General features: G+C 46.8%; 1 protein-coding gene across 7 annotated transcripts in view; it reads left to right on the top strand.

Moving 5' to 3' along the window:
* The window catches only part of CNOT4 (CCR4-NOT transcription complex subunit 4), a 79,282-nt gene that overhangs the window by 49,139 nt on the left and 14,342 nt on the right, over positions 1-15,801 (top strand). For 4 of the 7 annotated variants that reach the window (XM_088459263.1, XM_088459262.1, XM_088459267.1 and 1 more), the window contains exon 8: positions 15,049-15,106. In XM_088459263.1, coding sequence (XP_088315389.1) covers positions 15,049-15,106 — 58 coding nt within the window. Of the gene's footprint in view, positions 1-9,585; positions 9,652-15,048; positions 15,107-15,801 lie in introns of all 7 variants that reach the window. The other 3 variants (XM_088459261.1, XM_088459260.1, XM_088459264.1) reach the window with 1 other exon arrangement.

Here is a 15,801-nt window from a genome sequence, read left to right as displayed (position 1 = left end):
ATGAAGAGCCCCTGAAGTTTCTTTTAAAGGCAGCGCTGGCTGCACATCTGGGAGTACAGCATGGACAGTCAGTACTGACGTCCATGCCGTCTCCCCTACACCCCGCCGGTACCAGAACGCCGGTACTGATCCGGGGATGCTGGTAGACATCTGGGGTCACGGCTAGCGGTGTCCCCAGATGTTTTGGACCATGGCCGGATCCAAGGGGATGCAGGTAAGCAGCGGGGTCCCGCGGTGGGTCCCCGCTGGTCACATGGTCCTGAGTCCCCAGGCAGGGGGCTCCCTGGGGACTGGCTGCAGCGTGGAGCCAGGCGACCAACCTGCGCTTCCACTACCCCCTGGGATAGCGGGCCGCTGCTGAGCGGCATGCGCTGCGGCGTCCCAGGGGTTAAATGCATGCCAGGGGAGCGCGCTCTCCCTGTCTCACAGCCGGCGCCTCCCCTGCTGCACACAACCTCTCTGCTCTGCCTGATTGGCCACAGTGTGTCAGCTGTCCTCCCCAGGCCGGCCTCCTTCATCTTCTGCTCCTCGGTGGCCATCTTTAAAGCATGGTGAACACTGCTGGAAGCCTGTGAGCGGTGGCATTGCGGTCTGGGTCCCCCAGCATCTCTCCTCTGTTTGTCACAGGTCAGTGTATGCAGCGCTGAGTCCTACCAGCCTGAGGGTCTGAGTAGTTGAGAATCAGCGCTAATAGTGCAGGGATTTGTTTCTTCTGCATTGTATGTGACTGAACTGCTAGCCTGCTGTCTGTACTTTCACTTTCTACTGTCAGCTTTATTACTGTCCCTGATCTTGCTCTGCTCAAAGCCCTTGCGGTGCGTAGTGTGCAGGGTGTTATTCACACTATACCAATACGTATAGGTGTGAGTGTCACATACTTACCATCATGTCTGAGACTGATTTTCCTCTCCAGCTCATGTGTACTAAATGTAAGGTACCAATAGCGGAGGGGGAGGGTAACGCGGAGGGGTTATGCCCCCAGTGCCTGGCACTGTCACGGCCGATTATGGTCACGGTCCCGGTACAGGAACCTCCCTGGGCTTGTTTCGCTAAGGCGCTTACAACCCTTGTGGGCCAGCTAGCTCCACCACCTGCGTTTACTCAGACGGGTTTGTCCCAGCAGTCAGTGGTGTCGTCACCCATGCGGGAGTTCCCGAGACAATTGATGGTACCCCACAGTCTCCCTGTCCCTTCCCAGGTTTCTCCGGAGCCTGCGTGGGTTAATACTCTTAACTACATCGGTTCAGCATTTGTCCGATGTTTTACAGGGGGAGTCTGTGTTGCGGCCTCATAACGGCCGGTGGCGTCTTTATCTGCTCCTTATGGGGATGACGATGAGACGTCAGATCATGGGGAGATTCTGGATCTATCTGACCAAGAACCTCTCCGTACCAAAGAGCCGGACGCTAAGTCCAAGGTGTATATCCCTGGTCTTATTCGAGCGGTCCGCTCGGCTTTAGTTATTGAGGATATTGATCCTTTGGTGGCCACATTCATATATGCCTTTTTAAGGATATTAAGGGTGAGGCTACGATGTTCCCTCTTTCTGATCAATTAGTGGATCATTTAGAGGAGGCGTGGAAAAATCCAGGTAAACGGTTTCAGCCCCAGAGACGCTTAGCCGTGGCTTATCCGTTTGCGGTCAGTTATTTTTCTAAGCGGGAATCCCCTACGCAAGTGGATTCACATGTCACACGCCTAGTCAAAAGTGCCACGTTGCCTATGCCTTCGATGTCATCCTTGAAGGATGTCACTGACCGCAAGGTGGAGATCTGCCTCAAATCCGTTTATTCCCTTGCAGGGAAGCATCCAGACCGGCTCTGGCCGTGTGTTGGGTAGCCAGAGCTATGGAGCGCTGGGCGGATAATTTGGAGGCGTCTTTGGACTCTGACTGTTCGGCTGAACAGACCGAGTTGGTGGGCAATCTCCGAGACTCGGCCACTTACATTAATGAAGCGGCCTTAGATATTTGTATGCTCACCTCTAGGATCTCCTCTGCAGCCGTGGCTGCTCGTCGCACCTTATGGTTGCGTTCTTGGAAAGCGGACGCGGATTCCAAAAAGGGATTAGAAGGTCTGGACAGGTACTATTTGGTCCAGATCTGGACAAAATTGTAGTTACGTTGGCAGCAGCAAAATCTGCATGTCTTCTGTCTGCTACGATTCCTTCTAGTGCTGGTGGGTCGTCCTTTTGGCCTCACAGGCCCCAAGGTAGGCCTAAAGTACAGTCCTTTCCACGGCAGGCTGGGGCCAAGAAATTGTCCAAGCCCAAGAAACAGGTCTGGAGTACCAGACGTCCGGCTCCTAGGTCAGATAACAAACCTGCGGCCTGACGGTCCAGGCCTCCTTTTGGGGGACCCCAAAGTGGGGGGCGCCTGCTTCAGTTCGCCCGGTGCTGGTCGCAGTGCATGTTCCAATTTCCCAGAGGGGCCTGGGTTTCTATTCCATTCTATTTTTGGTGCAGAAACCCAATGGGTCTTACCGTTCAATACTAAACCTAAAGGCCCTCAGCAAGTCCTTGAGGGTGCCTCTGTTTCGGATGGAGACCCTGCGGTCCATTATTCTGGCACTGGAACCTGGGGACTACATGGTGTCATTGGACATCCAGGACGCTTACCTGCATGTCCCTATTCTTTTGCGCCATCAGCAGTTCCTCAGATTGGCAATCTGCAACGAACATTTCCAGTTCCGGGCACTGCCTTTTGGCCTGGTGACTGCTCCACGGGTATTCACCAAGGTCATGGCGGTCATGGCGGCTCTCCTGCGGACGCAGGGAGTCCGACTGTTGCCTTGTCTGGACGACCTCCTGTTGATAGCGGGGTCTCCAGAGCTTCTTTTACACCATCTGGATCTGACGATTGCGGTACTGCAACGTCACGGATGGTTGACAAACTGGCAGAGGTCCACTCTCACCCAGTCTCAGAGGATCCTGCACCTCGGGGCCTTATTGGACTCCAGGCAGCAGTGGATCTTTGTGACGGAGGAAAAGATCCTTGCTTTGTAGTTGAGGGTGCGCAGTTGTCTGCAGTGTCGTCGAGTGTCGATACACTTGGCAAAGAGGTTATTGGGCTCAATGGTGTCGGTATTCGACATAGTGGAGTACGCCCAATTTCACTCCAAACCTCTGCTGCTATTGATCCGGTCCAGATGGAATGGATTGCCTCAGTGTCTCAAGTCCCAGACGATGGGGCTCACTCCGGATGTTCGCCTGTCTCTAACCTGGTGTTTGCAGACGACCCACCTCAACAAGGGTCGCCCGTTCTGGGTGGCGAACTGGGTCCTGTTAACAACGGACGCCAGTCTCCGGTGCTGGGGAGCTGTCACGGTCCATACTTGTTTCAGGGCAGGTGGACTCGGGCGGTAGCGGAGCTTCCAATAAACATTTTGGAGCTCCATGCGGTGTCAAGAGCTCTCCAGCGGGCACAGCCGGTTCTCCAGGGTCACCCTGTGCAGGTCCCGTCGGACAACGCCACCACGGTGGCCTATTTAAACCAGCAAGGAGGAACCGGGAGAGTGGTCTTTATACCAGGACGTCTTTCGGAGTCTGGTGGACAAGTGGGGTCTTCCGGAGATAGACCTCATGGCGTCCCGGCACAACAACAAGTTGCCGGTGTACGGGTCTCGAACATGAGACGAAAAGGCGTCTCTGGTGTATGCCCTGTCCGTCTAGTAGACGTTCCAGTTTGCCTACCTTTTCCCTCCGTTTTCCCTTCTTCCGCGAGTATTACGGAAATTCAAATCAAGAAGGAGGTACGCTACTGTTGATAGCTTCCGAGTGGCCCAGACGGCACTGGTTCTCCGACCTCCAGAGTCTGTCAGTAGACGTTCCTCTGAGGTTACCATTACGACCGAATCTGCTGTCATAGGGTCCTTGTCTTCACCCGGACCTGACTCGGTGTGGCTGTTGAAACGGTCATGCTAAGGTCCAGAGGGTTTTTCTAGCTCCGTGGTGCAAACCATACTAAGAGCTCGTAAACCTTCCTCGGCAAGAATCTACCATCGTGTGTGGCATACTTTCTTCCGGTGGTGTAGACCTAGAGGGTATTCCCTCAGGGAGTTCCACCTGTCTAGGGTGTTGGCTTTCCTACAGGCTGGACTGGATCATGGGCTTTGCCTGGCTTCTCTGAAAGTGCAGGTGTCTGCCCTGTCAGTCTGGTTTCATCGTAGGAATGCTGCGCTCTCTGATGTGCACACCTTTATGCGAGGTGTTCTTCGCATTCAGCCACCTTTTGTTCCACCGGTGGCGCCTTGGAATTGGGCTGTGGTCCTGAGAGTTCTCTGGGGGGCCGCCGTTTGAACCACTGGACTCAGTGGACTTTAAATGGCTTACAGCTGAAACCATATTCCTTCTGGCCATTGCCTCGGCCAGACGGATTTCGGATTTAGGGGTTCTCTCTTGTAGACCCCTTTTTCTGATTTTTCATAGGAATAGGGCGGTGCTTCGCACTCGTCCGGGATTCCTTCCCGAAGTGGTATCCAGTTTTCACATCAATGAAGAAATTGTTGTGCCGGCTTTCAATTCACCTGGACTTTCAGTGGGTGACGCCACTTGGGATGTTGTGCGGGCATTGAGAATTTATGTTGACCGCACTTCTTCTTTTAGGAAGTCGGACGCCTTGTTTGTCCTCTATGGCTTCCGTAAAAAGGGTTGGCCTGCTTCAAAGTAGACTTTGGCAGGCTGGATTCGTATGGCAATTTCAGAAGCTTATCTTCATGAAGGTCTTCCAGTTCCCTCCTTGGTGAGGGCTCATTCCACTAGGTCGGTGGGTCCTTCGTTTGCAGCTAGACGTGGTGCCTCTGCAGTTCAGATCTGCAAGGCTGCTATGTAGTCTTCTGTCCATACCTTTGTGAGGTATTACGCTTTTGACATCTTTGCCTCTCAGGATGCTTCCTTCGGGCGGCGGATTCTCCTCTCAGCACAGGAGCGTCCCCACCCTTAAAGGATACTGCTTTGGGACATCCCCAAGGTATCCTGTGGATACCCTATGGACCCTGAAGTAGAAAATATGAGATAAGGTAAGAACTTACCCTTGTTATCTCTATTTCTACGAAGTCCATAGGGTTCCACAGGACTCCCGCCCTGTCGCACCTGTACTGCAGATGGGCTTTATTCTGGTCACCGGTTTTTCCGTCTCCCTATGGTGAGAATGTGATTCTTGTGAGTGTCCAGATTTTTTTTCTTCTCTCTCTTTCTTCTCCTCCTCCGGCCTATGGCTTGTGACGTAACTGAGATGCCTTGGCCCGGGGGCGGGGTATAGGAGAGGGACCCAGATGCATCCTGGGAGGCTGAAAACTTTAACTCTGTGGTGCCTGAAGACTGACGTCATCACCTATACCCCAAGGTATCCTGTGGAACCCTATGGACTTCGTAGAAATAGAGATAACAAGGGTAAGTTCTTACCATATCTCATATTTTTTCCCTACATTTTCACCTGCTAAGCGGGGTGCGAACGAAAACAGGCGAATGTACTCTGAAAAAGAAATGCAAGTTTAGAATTTAATTGCTAAAGTAATTCGCAAGGCAAATTTGCAGTGATTTCTCCTTGCAGGACCAAACTCGCACCTAATTGAAATCCCCCCTAAGTGTTGCTGAGTGCTTAGCTACTTCATTCATTTCTAATGCGGTTTGCCGAATAGTTGCCACGCGGGGAAGATCTCACAAAGTGCGCTGTTTGCTGAAGACTTGCCTTGTGGTGATATAAGAGAAGTGCTCGTCTCCGAATACGTGTTTATTTCTTATGTGGGGTGTAATATAGGGTGTCTGCTCAATGCTTTAGTCATTTATTTCATTTAGTGCTGCATACCGGATGTTGCGTTATAGGAGCAGTTAAGGTGCCTACACACTTACCGACTTGCTGACGATCCGACATCGTGCACGATTTCCCTTGAAACTCTCCCCGGCGGCTCTTCACACGATTTGGTGTCCAATCTTTAAACGATCTCTCCTGCATCCAGACTTTTTTTCAGCGCATCGTGTCCTAGATTGGCAGATTTGCCCTACAGCACGGCAGATCTGACGATGTGATGTGCGACCAGCTGTGATCATGATTGAGGGCTCACGATTTGGGCATTTTTTACACGATCTGTCGTGCCAACGCGTCGGAATCGGCCAGATCGTGTAAATAAGCTCCAAGTGTGTAGGCACCTTTAGGTTCATATGCAGTGACCCTGTCCATCTACTTAGGTTTTGCGTGTCGGTTGAGACTTGCTGTTCTCACTCTGTATGGTGAGGCCCAGGTCATGAGCGGGAATCACCCTGATTCACAATTAAAAGGACATATTTTTATCCGTTTATGAAGTACCCCAGTATTAGACGAAAGGTACAAAGTTTCAGTGGGGAGTATGTACACTTTCCTGTGATTGCATTAGTTACTAATTCTGTAAAATAGGATCCTGGCAAAATAGCGTTTTGTCGCTCCTGTGATGACACTTTTTATATAAATTGGGGAAACCCTCCTCCATGCCACATGGTAGCTTTTACCTGCTGTCGTTTGACCACGTCTGTACTCAGTGGCGGAAGTAAAGAGTTGTGGGCCCAGGTGCAAGAATATACTTTGGCCCCCCAGGAGTGGTCCCCCCTGTGCAGTGCCCCCAGGAGTGGTCCCCCCTGTGCAGTGCCCCCAGGAGTGGTCCCCCCTGTGCAGTGCCCCCAGGAGTGGTCCCCCCTGTGCAGTGCCCCCAGGAGTGGTCCCCCCTGTGCAGTGCTCCCTGTAGTGCCGCCAGAAGTGGTCCCCCACTATGCAGTGCCCCTTATACAGTGCCCCCAGTAGTGGGCCCCCTACATAGATATATAACAAACACACACAAAAAAAAATACACACTTACCTGAATCCCTGCGCCTGCCGCCGTCAGCTGTTCTGTCCTCCCGCTCTGCACGATGAGAGAGACATCATGACGTCTCTCCCATCACCCACTGCGGGAGCCGGAAGGCGGAGCTCATGAGAGGGCTCCAGCCCGACTCCCTCCGTGGACGCAGCAGCCAATGAGCGTCTGCCTATAACAGACTCTTATTGGCAGCGGTGTGTTTGTTACTGTGTAGTGCGGACTGCTCTCACTGCGGTCCGCACTACACTTAAATACTGTGGCGTCGGCTGCAGCGGCGCTGCTAGATGCCGGCGGCTATGGGCCCCTGCACCACAGCGGGCCCCGGTGCAAGGCACCGGCTGTACCGCCAAAAGTTCCGCCACTGTCTGTCCTGTATTTTATAGATTTACAGAGTTTCTCCACCCATAATGCATGTGTCTTTAGGCGATTGCCTACACAGTGACTACAAGGATTTTTGGTTAATACATGCCCGTCTCATCAAAGAGAAACTAGGGCGCTTTCGGAGAGAGAAGCGGGGAAGATGAGCGCGTCAGCACAGGAGCCACTTGTGGTTTTCTTACTGAACAATCTCTAGGATTTAGGATGCCCAACTGAAGCCATCCTTATCCTAATCTGTCCTTTGCTCCCTGAATACATGGGGGAGACGTGGTTGTGGCACCTAACCCTGCACAGGTTTAGGTGACTTCCATTTTAACTTCTGATGTAGACATCAGAGACTGCTAAGATGTTCTAAGAAGAATTTTTCAGTTTAACCATCGTTTCTCTATAAACATGTTTCCCATCTCGGCTTCCCGTTAATCAGTCCCGTTCTGCTCACCGATACATGTGGCGCGTCTGTACACAGAAGAGCTGCAGTGATTCTTTTACCTGCCGATATCACTTTGTGTAAGGGGGGGGGTCGGCACGGGCAACAACTCTGTTCTGAATGTACCCTCCATTAGTCCCCAATAATGGTTCATTACTATTTCCATAGGCCCTTATATGGTCCCACTAAAATATTCATGTCTGGTGAAGTTGGAGGTTTGATTGTAGCACAGTTTTGTGCAGTTGCAGCTTATATATAGACTTATATTATTCATCAAGTTCTGTTTTTACTTGTTTTGTTTTTTTGCTTTTCTCTATGTGCATTTAGTTAATATCTGTGGCCTGACATATCCATGTTAAATACTTTGCAACAAAGAAATGAGTCTTGCTTTGAAAGTAATTGATGAAAGATGTGACTGAGGTCACACAAGTGAAGGCAAATGTTATTAAAGACTACAAGGTCTTTTTCGCATTGAAAGTTTATATATCAAACTGATCTGTAAAACAGACAACTCTGTTTACAGGGTGGTTCCAAATTTGTAATTGGGCCTATGGAGCTGTCGCGATTATATGACCTACGTTCTGTGCTGCAACAGAATATGGCTGTACAGTGCTCCAACAGAGCCAACAAATTCTGCTATCATGGTAAATTGTTAGTGCACAATCTTAATTTGGGGGAGACTTGTTGTGCTCTTTGCTTTGTAAGGTGTGCTCGGCAAGGGTCAGAACACCGTTGTTTATTTATGCAATATTTCGTGTGAAGCCAATCCGATCGTTAGCCTTTTTTGAGCAGCACAGAGTAATTCAGGAGGCAAGGTTGGTGATCTTTGTGGGGCGGTAGTGATGTGTACACTTCTGTAACTGTCCGTGAGGTCAGGCTGCGTGTGACAGGGCCTTCTTGGTGTATGCGAAGAGGGGGCTGGAGGACAGCTAGAGGCCACAGACTGAGTGTTGGCTACAAGGAGCAGGAGCAGCACATGAATGAAATTAACGATGTCCAACACCTCTATATATAATATCTATTTTGGGTTTTCTTGTATTAGTTCGTCGTCCTTGTAACTATTTAGTTGTGCTATGCAAACTGATGTAAGTCCACCTACAATTCCCGTGATACTTCTAATTCACAGTTACTGGTCTTTCATTTTTTTTTTAACTTTTACACGCAGAGTTTCCACTCTTACTTTGTATTTTATGTTTTCTTTAAGCATTCTAGTTAAATTTCTTCATTGCTTTTTTTTTTTTTCTGCTTTGTATCTTCTGGGTTTTTATCCACATATTGTAGACCCAACAGTAATAACAAAGACGCCTGGCCATCATTACAGAGCTCAAGCAGATCCGCCAACGGACTAACATTGGAACACAGAAAGTCGCCTGCCATTTTAGATAATTGCTTATATCCAGACCTTTTGACCTCGGTCGCTCCCGACTCAGATTTTGGGTAATTGGACTGACTTTCTCTCTTGGTGGTTCGCTAGTTTGTTTTATTATTATTCATGGCTTTTAAAAAAAATATATATATATATATATACCTCCATCTTGTATTGTCTCGTTCCATTCGTACCATGTGATTTCATTCCATCTTCCATTTCTTCACTGACGTCTGTAGCTAGTTTGTGCACAAGAGCTCGCTCTTAGTGCCGTTTCGTGTTTGTTTTTACTTTGCAAAATGACTGAACTTTTGAAGAGTGACCATAGATCAACAAATATTTTAAAAGTTGGAAGTACCCCTGGAAAACCCCTTTTTTTTCACCCTTTAAGCCTTGCAGTGACTCTTTTTTTTTTTTTTTTTTTTTAGAAATATACTAATTTTAATTTTTAGTTTTAACTTTTTGAAATGTAGCTCTGTAATGTTGGATCTAATATACATTTCCTCCACCTCTAAAAGCATGACACCTCCTTTCTGTTTTTTAATCACACCCTTACCACTTCAAATCACTGTTTTTTCACAAATTTTTAGGCTGTTTTGGGATACCGCGGAGCTTAATGTTGCCAAATTTGGCAGTCTCATAGAGGACGATACAAGGTATGTATATGTGACTTTTTTTTTTTTTTTTTTATTATAAAGTATCGTTCCATTTCTTAATGGTTTTCCAATAATAATATTCAAAGTCTTTGAAACATAAGGTAATAGAAACTTTTTTTTTTAATTTTGTGTCCAGTTCATTTAAACTTTTTTTTTTTTTTTATGCCGCGTATACAGTTAAATTCCATTCCATTACACACTCTGATAAATCATTATCTGGGCGACTGTATTGAACCATTCCTCTAGCTCGTGCTTCTTCCACTAAGTTGACTAACTTCTAACCCTACTTTCCTTGATGTCTTCTGATCGTGGTGTCCTGATGAGACAGGCCAAACAAGTTTCCAAGTAATTATCAGGAGATTGGTCAACGATTCTACTACTAACGTTTAACCTTTTTCTCCCATTTTGGAGGTCACACAGCTTTCTCTTCTGCAGTGATTTCTTGACTGACCGGTTTTATTAATTTTATATATCTGAGCATTTCCCGACTCCTGTCTGTTGTGCGTTCCATCTGTCCGTACCAGAGACTATATTCAGGCTTCATCAACTCCTTGTAATGTCTCTTTATGTTGCGTTCATTGGATAGCCGACTTGAAATGGCCAGTAGTCACGTCTGTTTGTTTTTGTGAGTAAGAGAATTGGTCACCTGCTTGTGTCATTAATTAGATCCTACATCTCGTGTGTGTGGCGGTCTGTGCGCTACGTTTAGTCATAATGGCGTGTGGAGCTTACAGATGACATGAATTTACTTTCCGTGAAGAAGCTTTTTGGATTTAAGTGGTTATATTTTTGTGTCTGTCAGTAGGTTCTGAGTGGTTACTTTTTACTGTTTGTTTCAAGTATTAGTTTGACTGTGTGCTCCTATAACTTTTACATTTTGTTTTTACATAATTAGAGTTACTGCGCACAATGAAAGTCTTTTGTGGATTAATCTAATATTTTTTAACAGTTGCCTATCTGTTCTCTACTAACTAGTGACGACATTGAGCTCTTAGGGGACAATTACATTATGCGGTTGTGATGTAGAGGTACACACATCCCTGACAATGATGCCAAGCCAAAATCGCACATTTTCTGCGCACGTCTATGGGGCGTGAAGAGAAGTCTTTATCAGCGAGGTAACAGCATGCCAACAGGTTCTGCCATACCTCACTGCCGTCAGGGCCGGATTAAGACTTGCGGGGGCCCTGGGGCAACTTAGCTGTGGGGGCCCCCACCAAGCCACACAGAGCCTATGCCCCTTCCCTGCCACATGGAGCCTACCCCCCCCCCCCCCCCCGATTACTTGCCTTATGTTAAGAGCACACACATATATGCAGCAAGCGTATATTTTATATACAACACACACACTAACACTTATACATACACAGTATACACACACTGACACATATACAGACCCTCCAACATGACCCGTTCCATTAGGTACAAACTGCTCTGCTCCTGGACTTCCCTCTTAATGTATGATTGCAGCCACCTGTGCTGAAACACGTGTCATCAATTACCTAGTTCAACACAGGTGACTGCAATCATACATTAGATGGGGAATCCAGGAGCAGTGTGTTTTGTACTTGATGGAACGGGTCATGTTGGAGGGTAGGCATATATACACATTAAAGGTGCATACACACGTAACGGTTTTGTAACCAACGATTTTCTGTCAGATTTTCCCTTGAAACAGTGAACGATTTTTGAAGTGTAATGAACGATTTTTACAACGATGAACGAAAAATGTTCCATCCCTTAATGAAAATAGTTATGTTGGACAGTCTGAAATGGACGATGACTACAAACTGGAACGCGCTTGAAAGATTATTGTTGATCGTTATAACTCAGAAACTGAACGATTTTTTGAACGATAACAACGTCGTCAACAACGTTACGTGTGTATGCACCTTAACACATACACACAGCCATGGCCAAAGGTTTTGAGAATGATACAAGTATTGGTTTTCACAAAGTCTGCTGCTTCAGTTTTTATGATGGCAATTTGCATATACTCCAGAATGTCATGAAGAGTGATCAGATGAATTGCAACTAATTGCAAAGTCCCTCTTTGCCATGATAATGAACTTAATCCCAAAAACAACATTTCCATTGCATTTCAGCCCTGCCACAAAAGGACCAGCTGACATCATGTCAGTGTGTCTCTCGTTAACACAGGTGAGTGTTGACGAGGACAAGGCTGGAGATCACTCTGTCATGCTAATTGAGTTAGAATAACAGACTGGAAGCTTTAAAAGGAGGGTGGAGCTTGAAATCCTTGTTCTTCCTCTGTTTAATCATGGTTACCTGCAAGGACACACGTGCAGTCCACATTGCTTTGCACCAAAAGGGCTTCACAGGCAAGGATATTGCTGCTAGTAAGATTGCACCTAAATCAACCACTTATCGGATCATCAAGAACTTCAAGGAGAGAGGTTCAATAGTTGTGAAGAAGGCTTCAGGGCACCCAAGAATGTCAAGTAAGTGCCAGGACCATCTCCTAAAGTTGATTCAGCTGTGGGAATGGGGCACCACCAGTGCAGAGCTTGCTCAGGAATAGCACCAGGCAGGTGTGAGTGCATGTTCACGCACAGTGAGGCGAAGACTTTTGGAGGATGGCCTGGTGTCAAGAAGGGCAGCAAAGAAGCCACTTCTCTCCAGGAAAGAGAACAGGGATAGACTGATATTCTGCAAAAGGTACAGGGATTGGACTGCTGAGGACTGGGGTAAAGTTATTTTCTCTGATGAATCCCCTTTCAGATTGTTTGGGGCATCTGGAAAAACGCTTGTCTGGAGAAGGAAAGGTGAGCGCTACCATCAGTCCTGTGTCATGCCAACAGTAAAGAATCCTGAGACCATTCATGTGTGGGGTTGCTTCTCAGCTAGGGAGTGGGCTCACTCACAATTTTGCCTAAGAACACAGCCATGAATAAAGAATGGTACCAAAACATCCTCCAAGAGCAACTTCTCCCAACCATCCAAGAACAGTTTGGTGAGGAGCAATGCCTGTTCCAGCATGATGGAGCACCTTGCCATAAGGCAAAAGTGATAACTAAGTGGCTCTGGGAACAAAACATTGAAATTTTGGGTCCATGGCCAGGAAACTCACCAGACCTTAATCCCATTGAGAACTTGTGGTCAATCTTCAAGAGGCAGGTGGACAAACAAAGACCCACAAATTCTGACAAACTCCAAGCATTGATTAGGCAAGAATGGGCGGCCATCAGTCAGTATGTGGCCCAGAAGGTGATTGATAGCATGCCAGGGCGAATTACAGGGGTCTTGAATAAGAAGGGTCAACACTGCAAATATTGACTCTTTGCATAAACTTAATGTAATTGTTAATAAAAGTTTTTGACACTTATGAAATGCTGTAATGTTACTTCAGTATATCATCATAGTAACATCTGACAAATAGGTCTAAAAACACTGAAGCAGCAAACTTTGTAAAAACCAATACTTGTGTAATTCTCATAACTTTCGGCCATGGCTGTAAACCTATATACACACTAACACATACACAGTATACACACACTAACACATACTGCACACATATATATATATATATATATATATATATATATATACACGCTAACACATATATATATATACACACACACACATATATATACACAATAATACATATAAAAACAGTACACATACACCTACCCGACTCCTAAGACTGTAGACCAACGGTCCAGCAGGGGTTCCGTGCCGGTCATTGAACCGCACGGCAAGGAGCCCCCTGAAAGGGTCTGCCCACCTCCCCAGTCTCATCCACCACCATCGTCAGCCCCACACTGCCCGGGACACAATCGGTGCAGCACTGTGACTACTCCAATAAAAGAGTTGGCCCCCAACACTCTGCCTGGTTTTTTCATTTCATTCCATCCTTCATTGCATTGGTTATTTATTCACTATTTATTTTTTACTTCGCAGTATCCCCCCTTCCTGCACACACAAACCCCACACCTCACCCACCAACCGTACCACAACAGCTAGTATCGCGACACCAAGGAAGAGCGCACCTTACCCCGCCCCCCTTCCAATTCCACCGCAGTGCAGGATACGGTACTCCTGCACAAAGGTGCAGCACTCTATACACCCCACCTATATACCCACCTGATATCCCAACACCAGCCTACCCACTATCCACCCAACATTACCCTCCACCCCCCCTCCCACCACATACTGTAACACGCCGCCCGCCGACACGCATGAGCGCAGTTCAACCCCTTTCGAAGCTCAGTACACATACACACTTGCATGCAGGAGCTGCTAGTTGCTAATGAAAGCGGGCACCTTACATAATTAGCTGTATTGGCTCCGCCCCCACTTCGGCAGGTGCCCTAGAGGTGGGGGCCCCGGGACGACCGCCCCTGACTGCCGTCACCCTTAGATACCTGATGTCCATGGTTCCCAGCGAATGGTTATGTTGCATCCTCATGAATATTGAAGCAGGTTATAAATCGTTATGCTTCCAACAGCCAGGAGGTATGATCATTTTACGTTGGTCATTGATGGAATTCACAGGTTGTCAGTCGGTGATTACAGCGCTCTCTATCCATTGTATACATAGATTGTTCTACCCTAATTGCACAATATAAAGAGTAATGCAAACTAAATGGCGGATGATTCCCAGTATAATTCGGTTGGTATACATACTTAGAAAAGTTGCCAGCACCCTCTCCTCCAACCGGTCTTATTTGAATTGGGGGCTGGTGCGTGTTGCCAGCACATTTACACCCGTGCCGAGAAGCATGCTCCAGTGCCGGGTACCTGATTGATCTCCGAGCAGTGACACTTTTATTTACCATGCCTGTTTATATGACTTTGTGTAATGAAGAATGAATGCTCTTGTTACCGAATGTCTCTTCTTTATTTAACCCTTATCTGTCCTGTAGGAGATGGGATACTATGGGGTGTCTGTGAATTTAGCTGTTGTATTGGGTCGGCATATTGTTCATTGTAGTGTGTTTGTCTTGTTGTGCATGTTGTCATTGGGCCTTAGTAACCTCAATAAGCAGCATGTTGGTAATTTTATATTTTATGTTTACACCTATATGATAAGAAAATATATAATTGTCTCACACGCATGTATCTATAGTTAAGGGCATGTGCATGCCAATATATTATAATCACCTAAAGCTGGGAAATGGTGTACTTATTGTGAAGAACTGTATCTGTTGCATATTTGTCTTGTTTTATATTGAAGTTGACGGTCAGATTGCCGAGAAAACTTTTTGTGTTTGTGGATTTTGACCAAATTCTATAATGATTCCTTCCCTTACTCTGGATCTTCCAATAATCTTGCTGTATTCCCTATAAACTCTTATCAGCTTGGAATATTTCTTGCTATGATGTATCCGCAAAATAAAATGTGCCATTCACAAATGTGATTGTTTCTGTTTTCAGTTCTGTCGACAAATCAACAGAGTCACTAAGTATAGGCAATGGTGACAACTTACAACAGGTGAGTAGCCAGTGATTTATATTATTATTATTTATTAAGCTCTTTATCACACGCACATTCTGCAGCTCTTTACAGAGAGTATTTCAGTCACTCACTTCAGTCCCTGGCCCGGTGGAGCTTATACACTCTTAAGGGGAAGATTTATCAAAGCTTAGAGATGCCAATCAATAAGCTTCTATCAGTTTACAGGATGTGTTTGAAAAACTTGACTGGAGCTGATTGGTTGGTACTTTAACTCTCTCCAAGCTTTAATACATCTTCCCCCTATATTCCCTATCACATAACACACACAAACATAGTATTTTTGTCAGAAGCCAATTTATCTACCGAGGTGTTTTTGGAGTGCGGGAGGGAACCAGAGCACCTGGAGGAAACAGCGGGAGAACATACAAACTCCACACAGAGAGGGCCTTGGTCAGGAATGTCACTGCGACTTTGTCTGTGTAATAGGTCATAGGATCATACTTTCCCGCTACATGAATAACTCCTAGGGTTATCCTGCTACATGAGGACCCGATCAGTAACCACAACTCATAGGAACACCTATCTAAAGGACTATATACAGTATAGGTTTGGGTTGAGCTTGTTCTCAACATTGCGTACTAATACTGCGTACGTTTTAAATCTTCGCACATGACGTTACCTATTGGCCATTGATTGTCAGTGTTTAACAATCATTGACCGTTAAGGCCCAC

This window comes from Taudactylus pleione, unplaced genomic scaffold (genome assembly GCF_031769625.1).
Source record: "Taudactylus pleione unplaced genomic scaffold, aTauple2 ptg000903l, whole genome shotgun sequence".
In the NCBI taxonomy this organism is placed as follows: Eukaryota; Metazoa; Chordata; class Amphibia; order Anura; family Myobatrachidae; genus Taudactylus; species Taudactylus pleione.
Note: the sequence above shows the minus strand (reverse complement) of the source record. Positions and strands in the feature narration are given on the sequence as shown.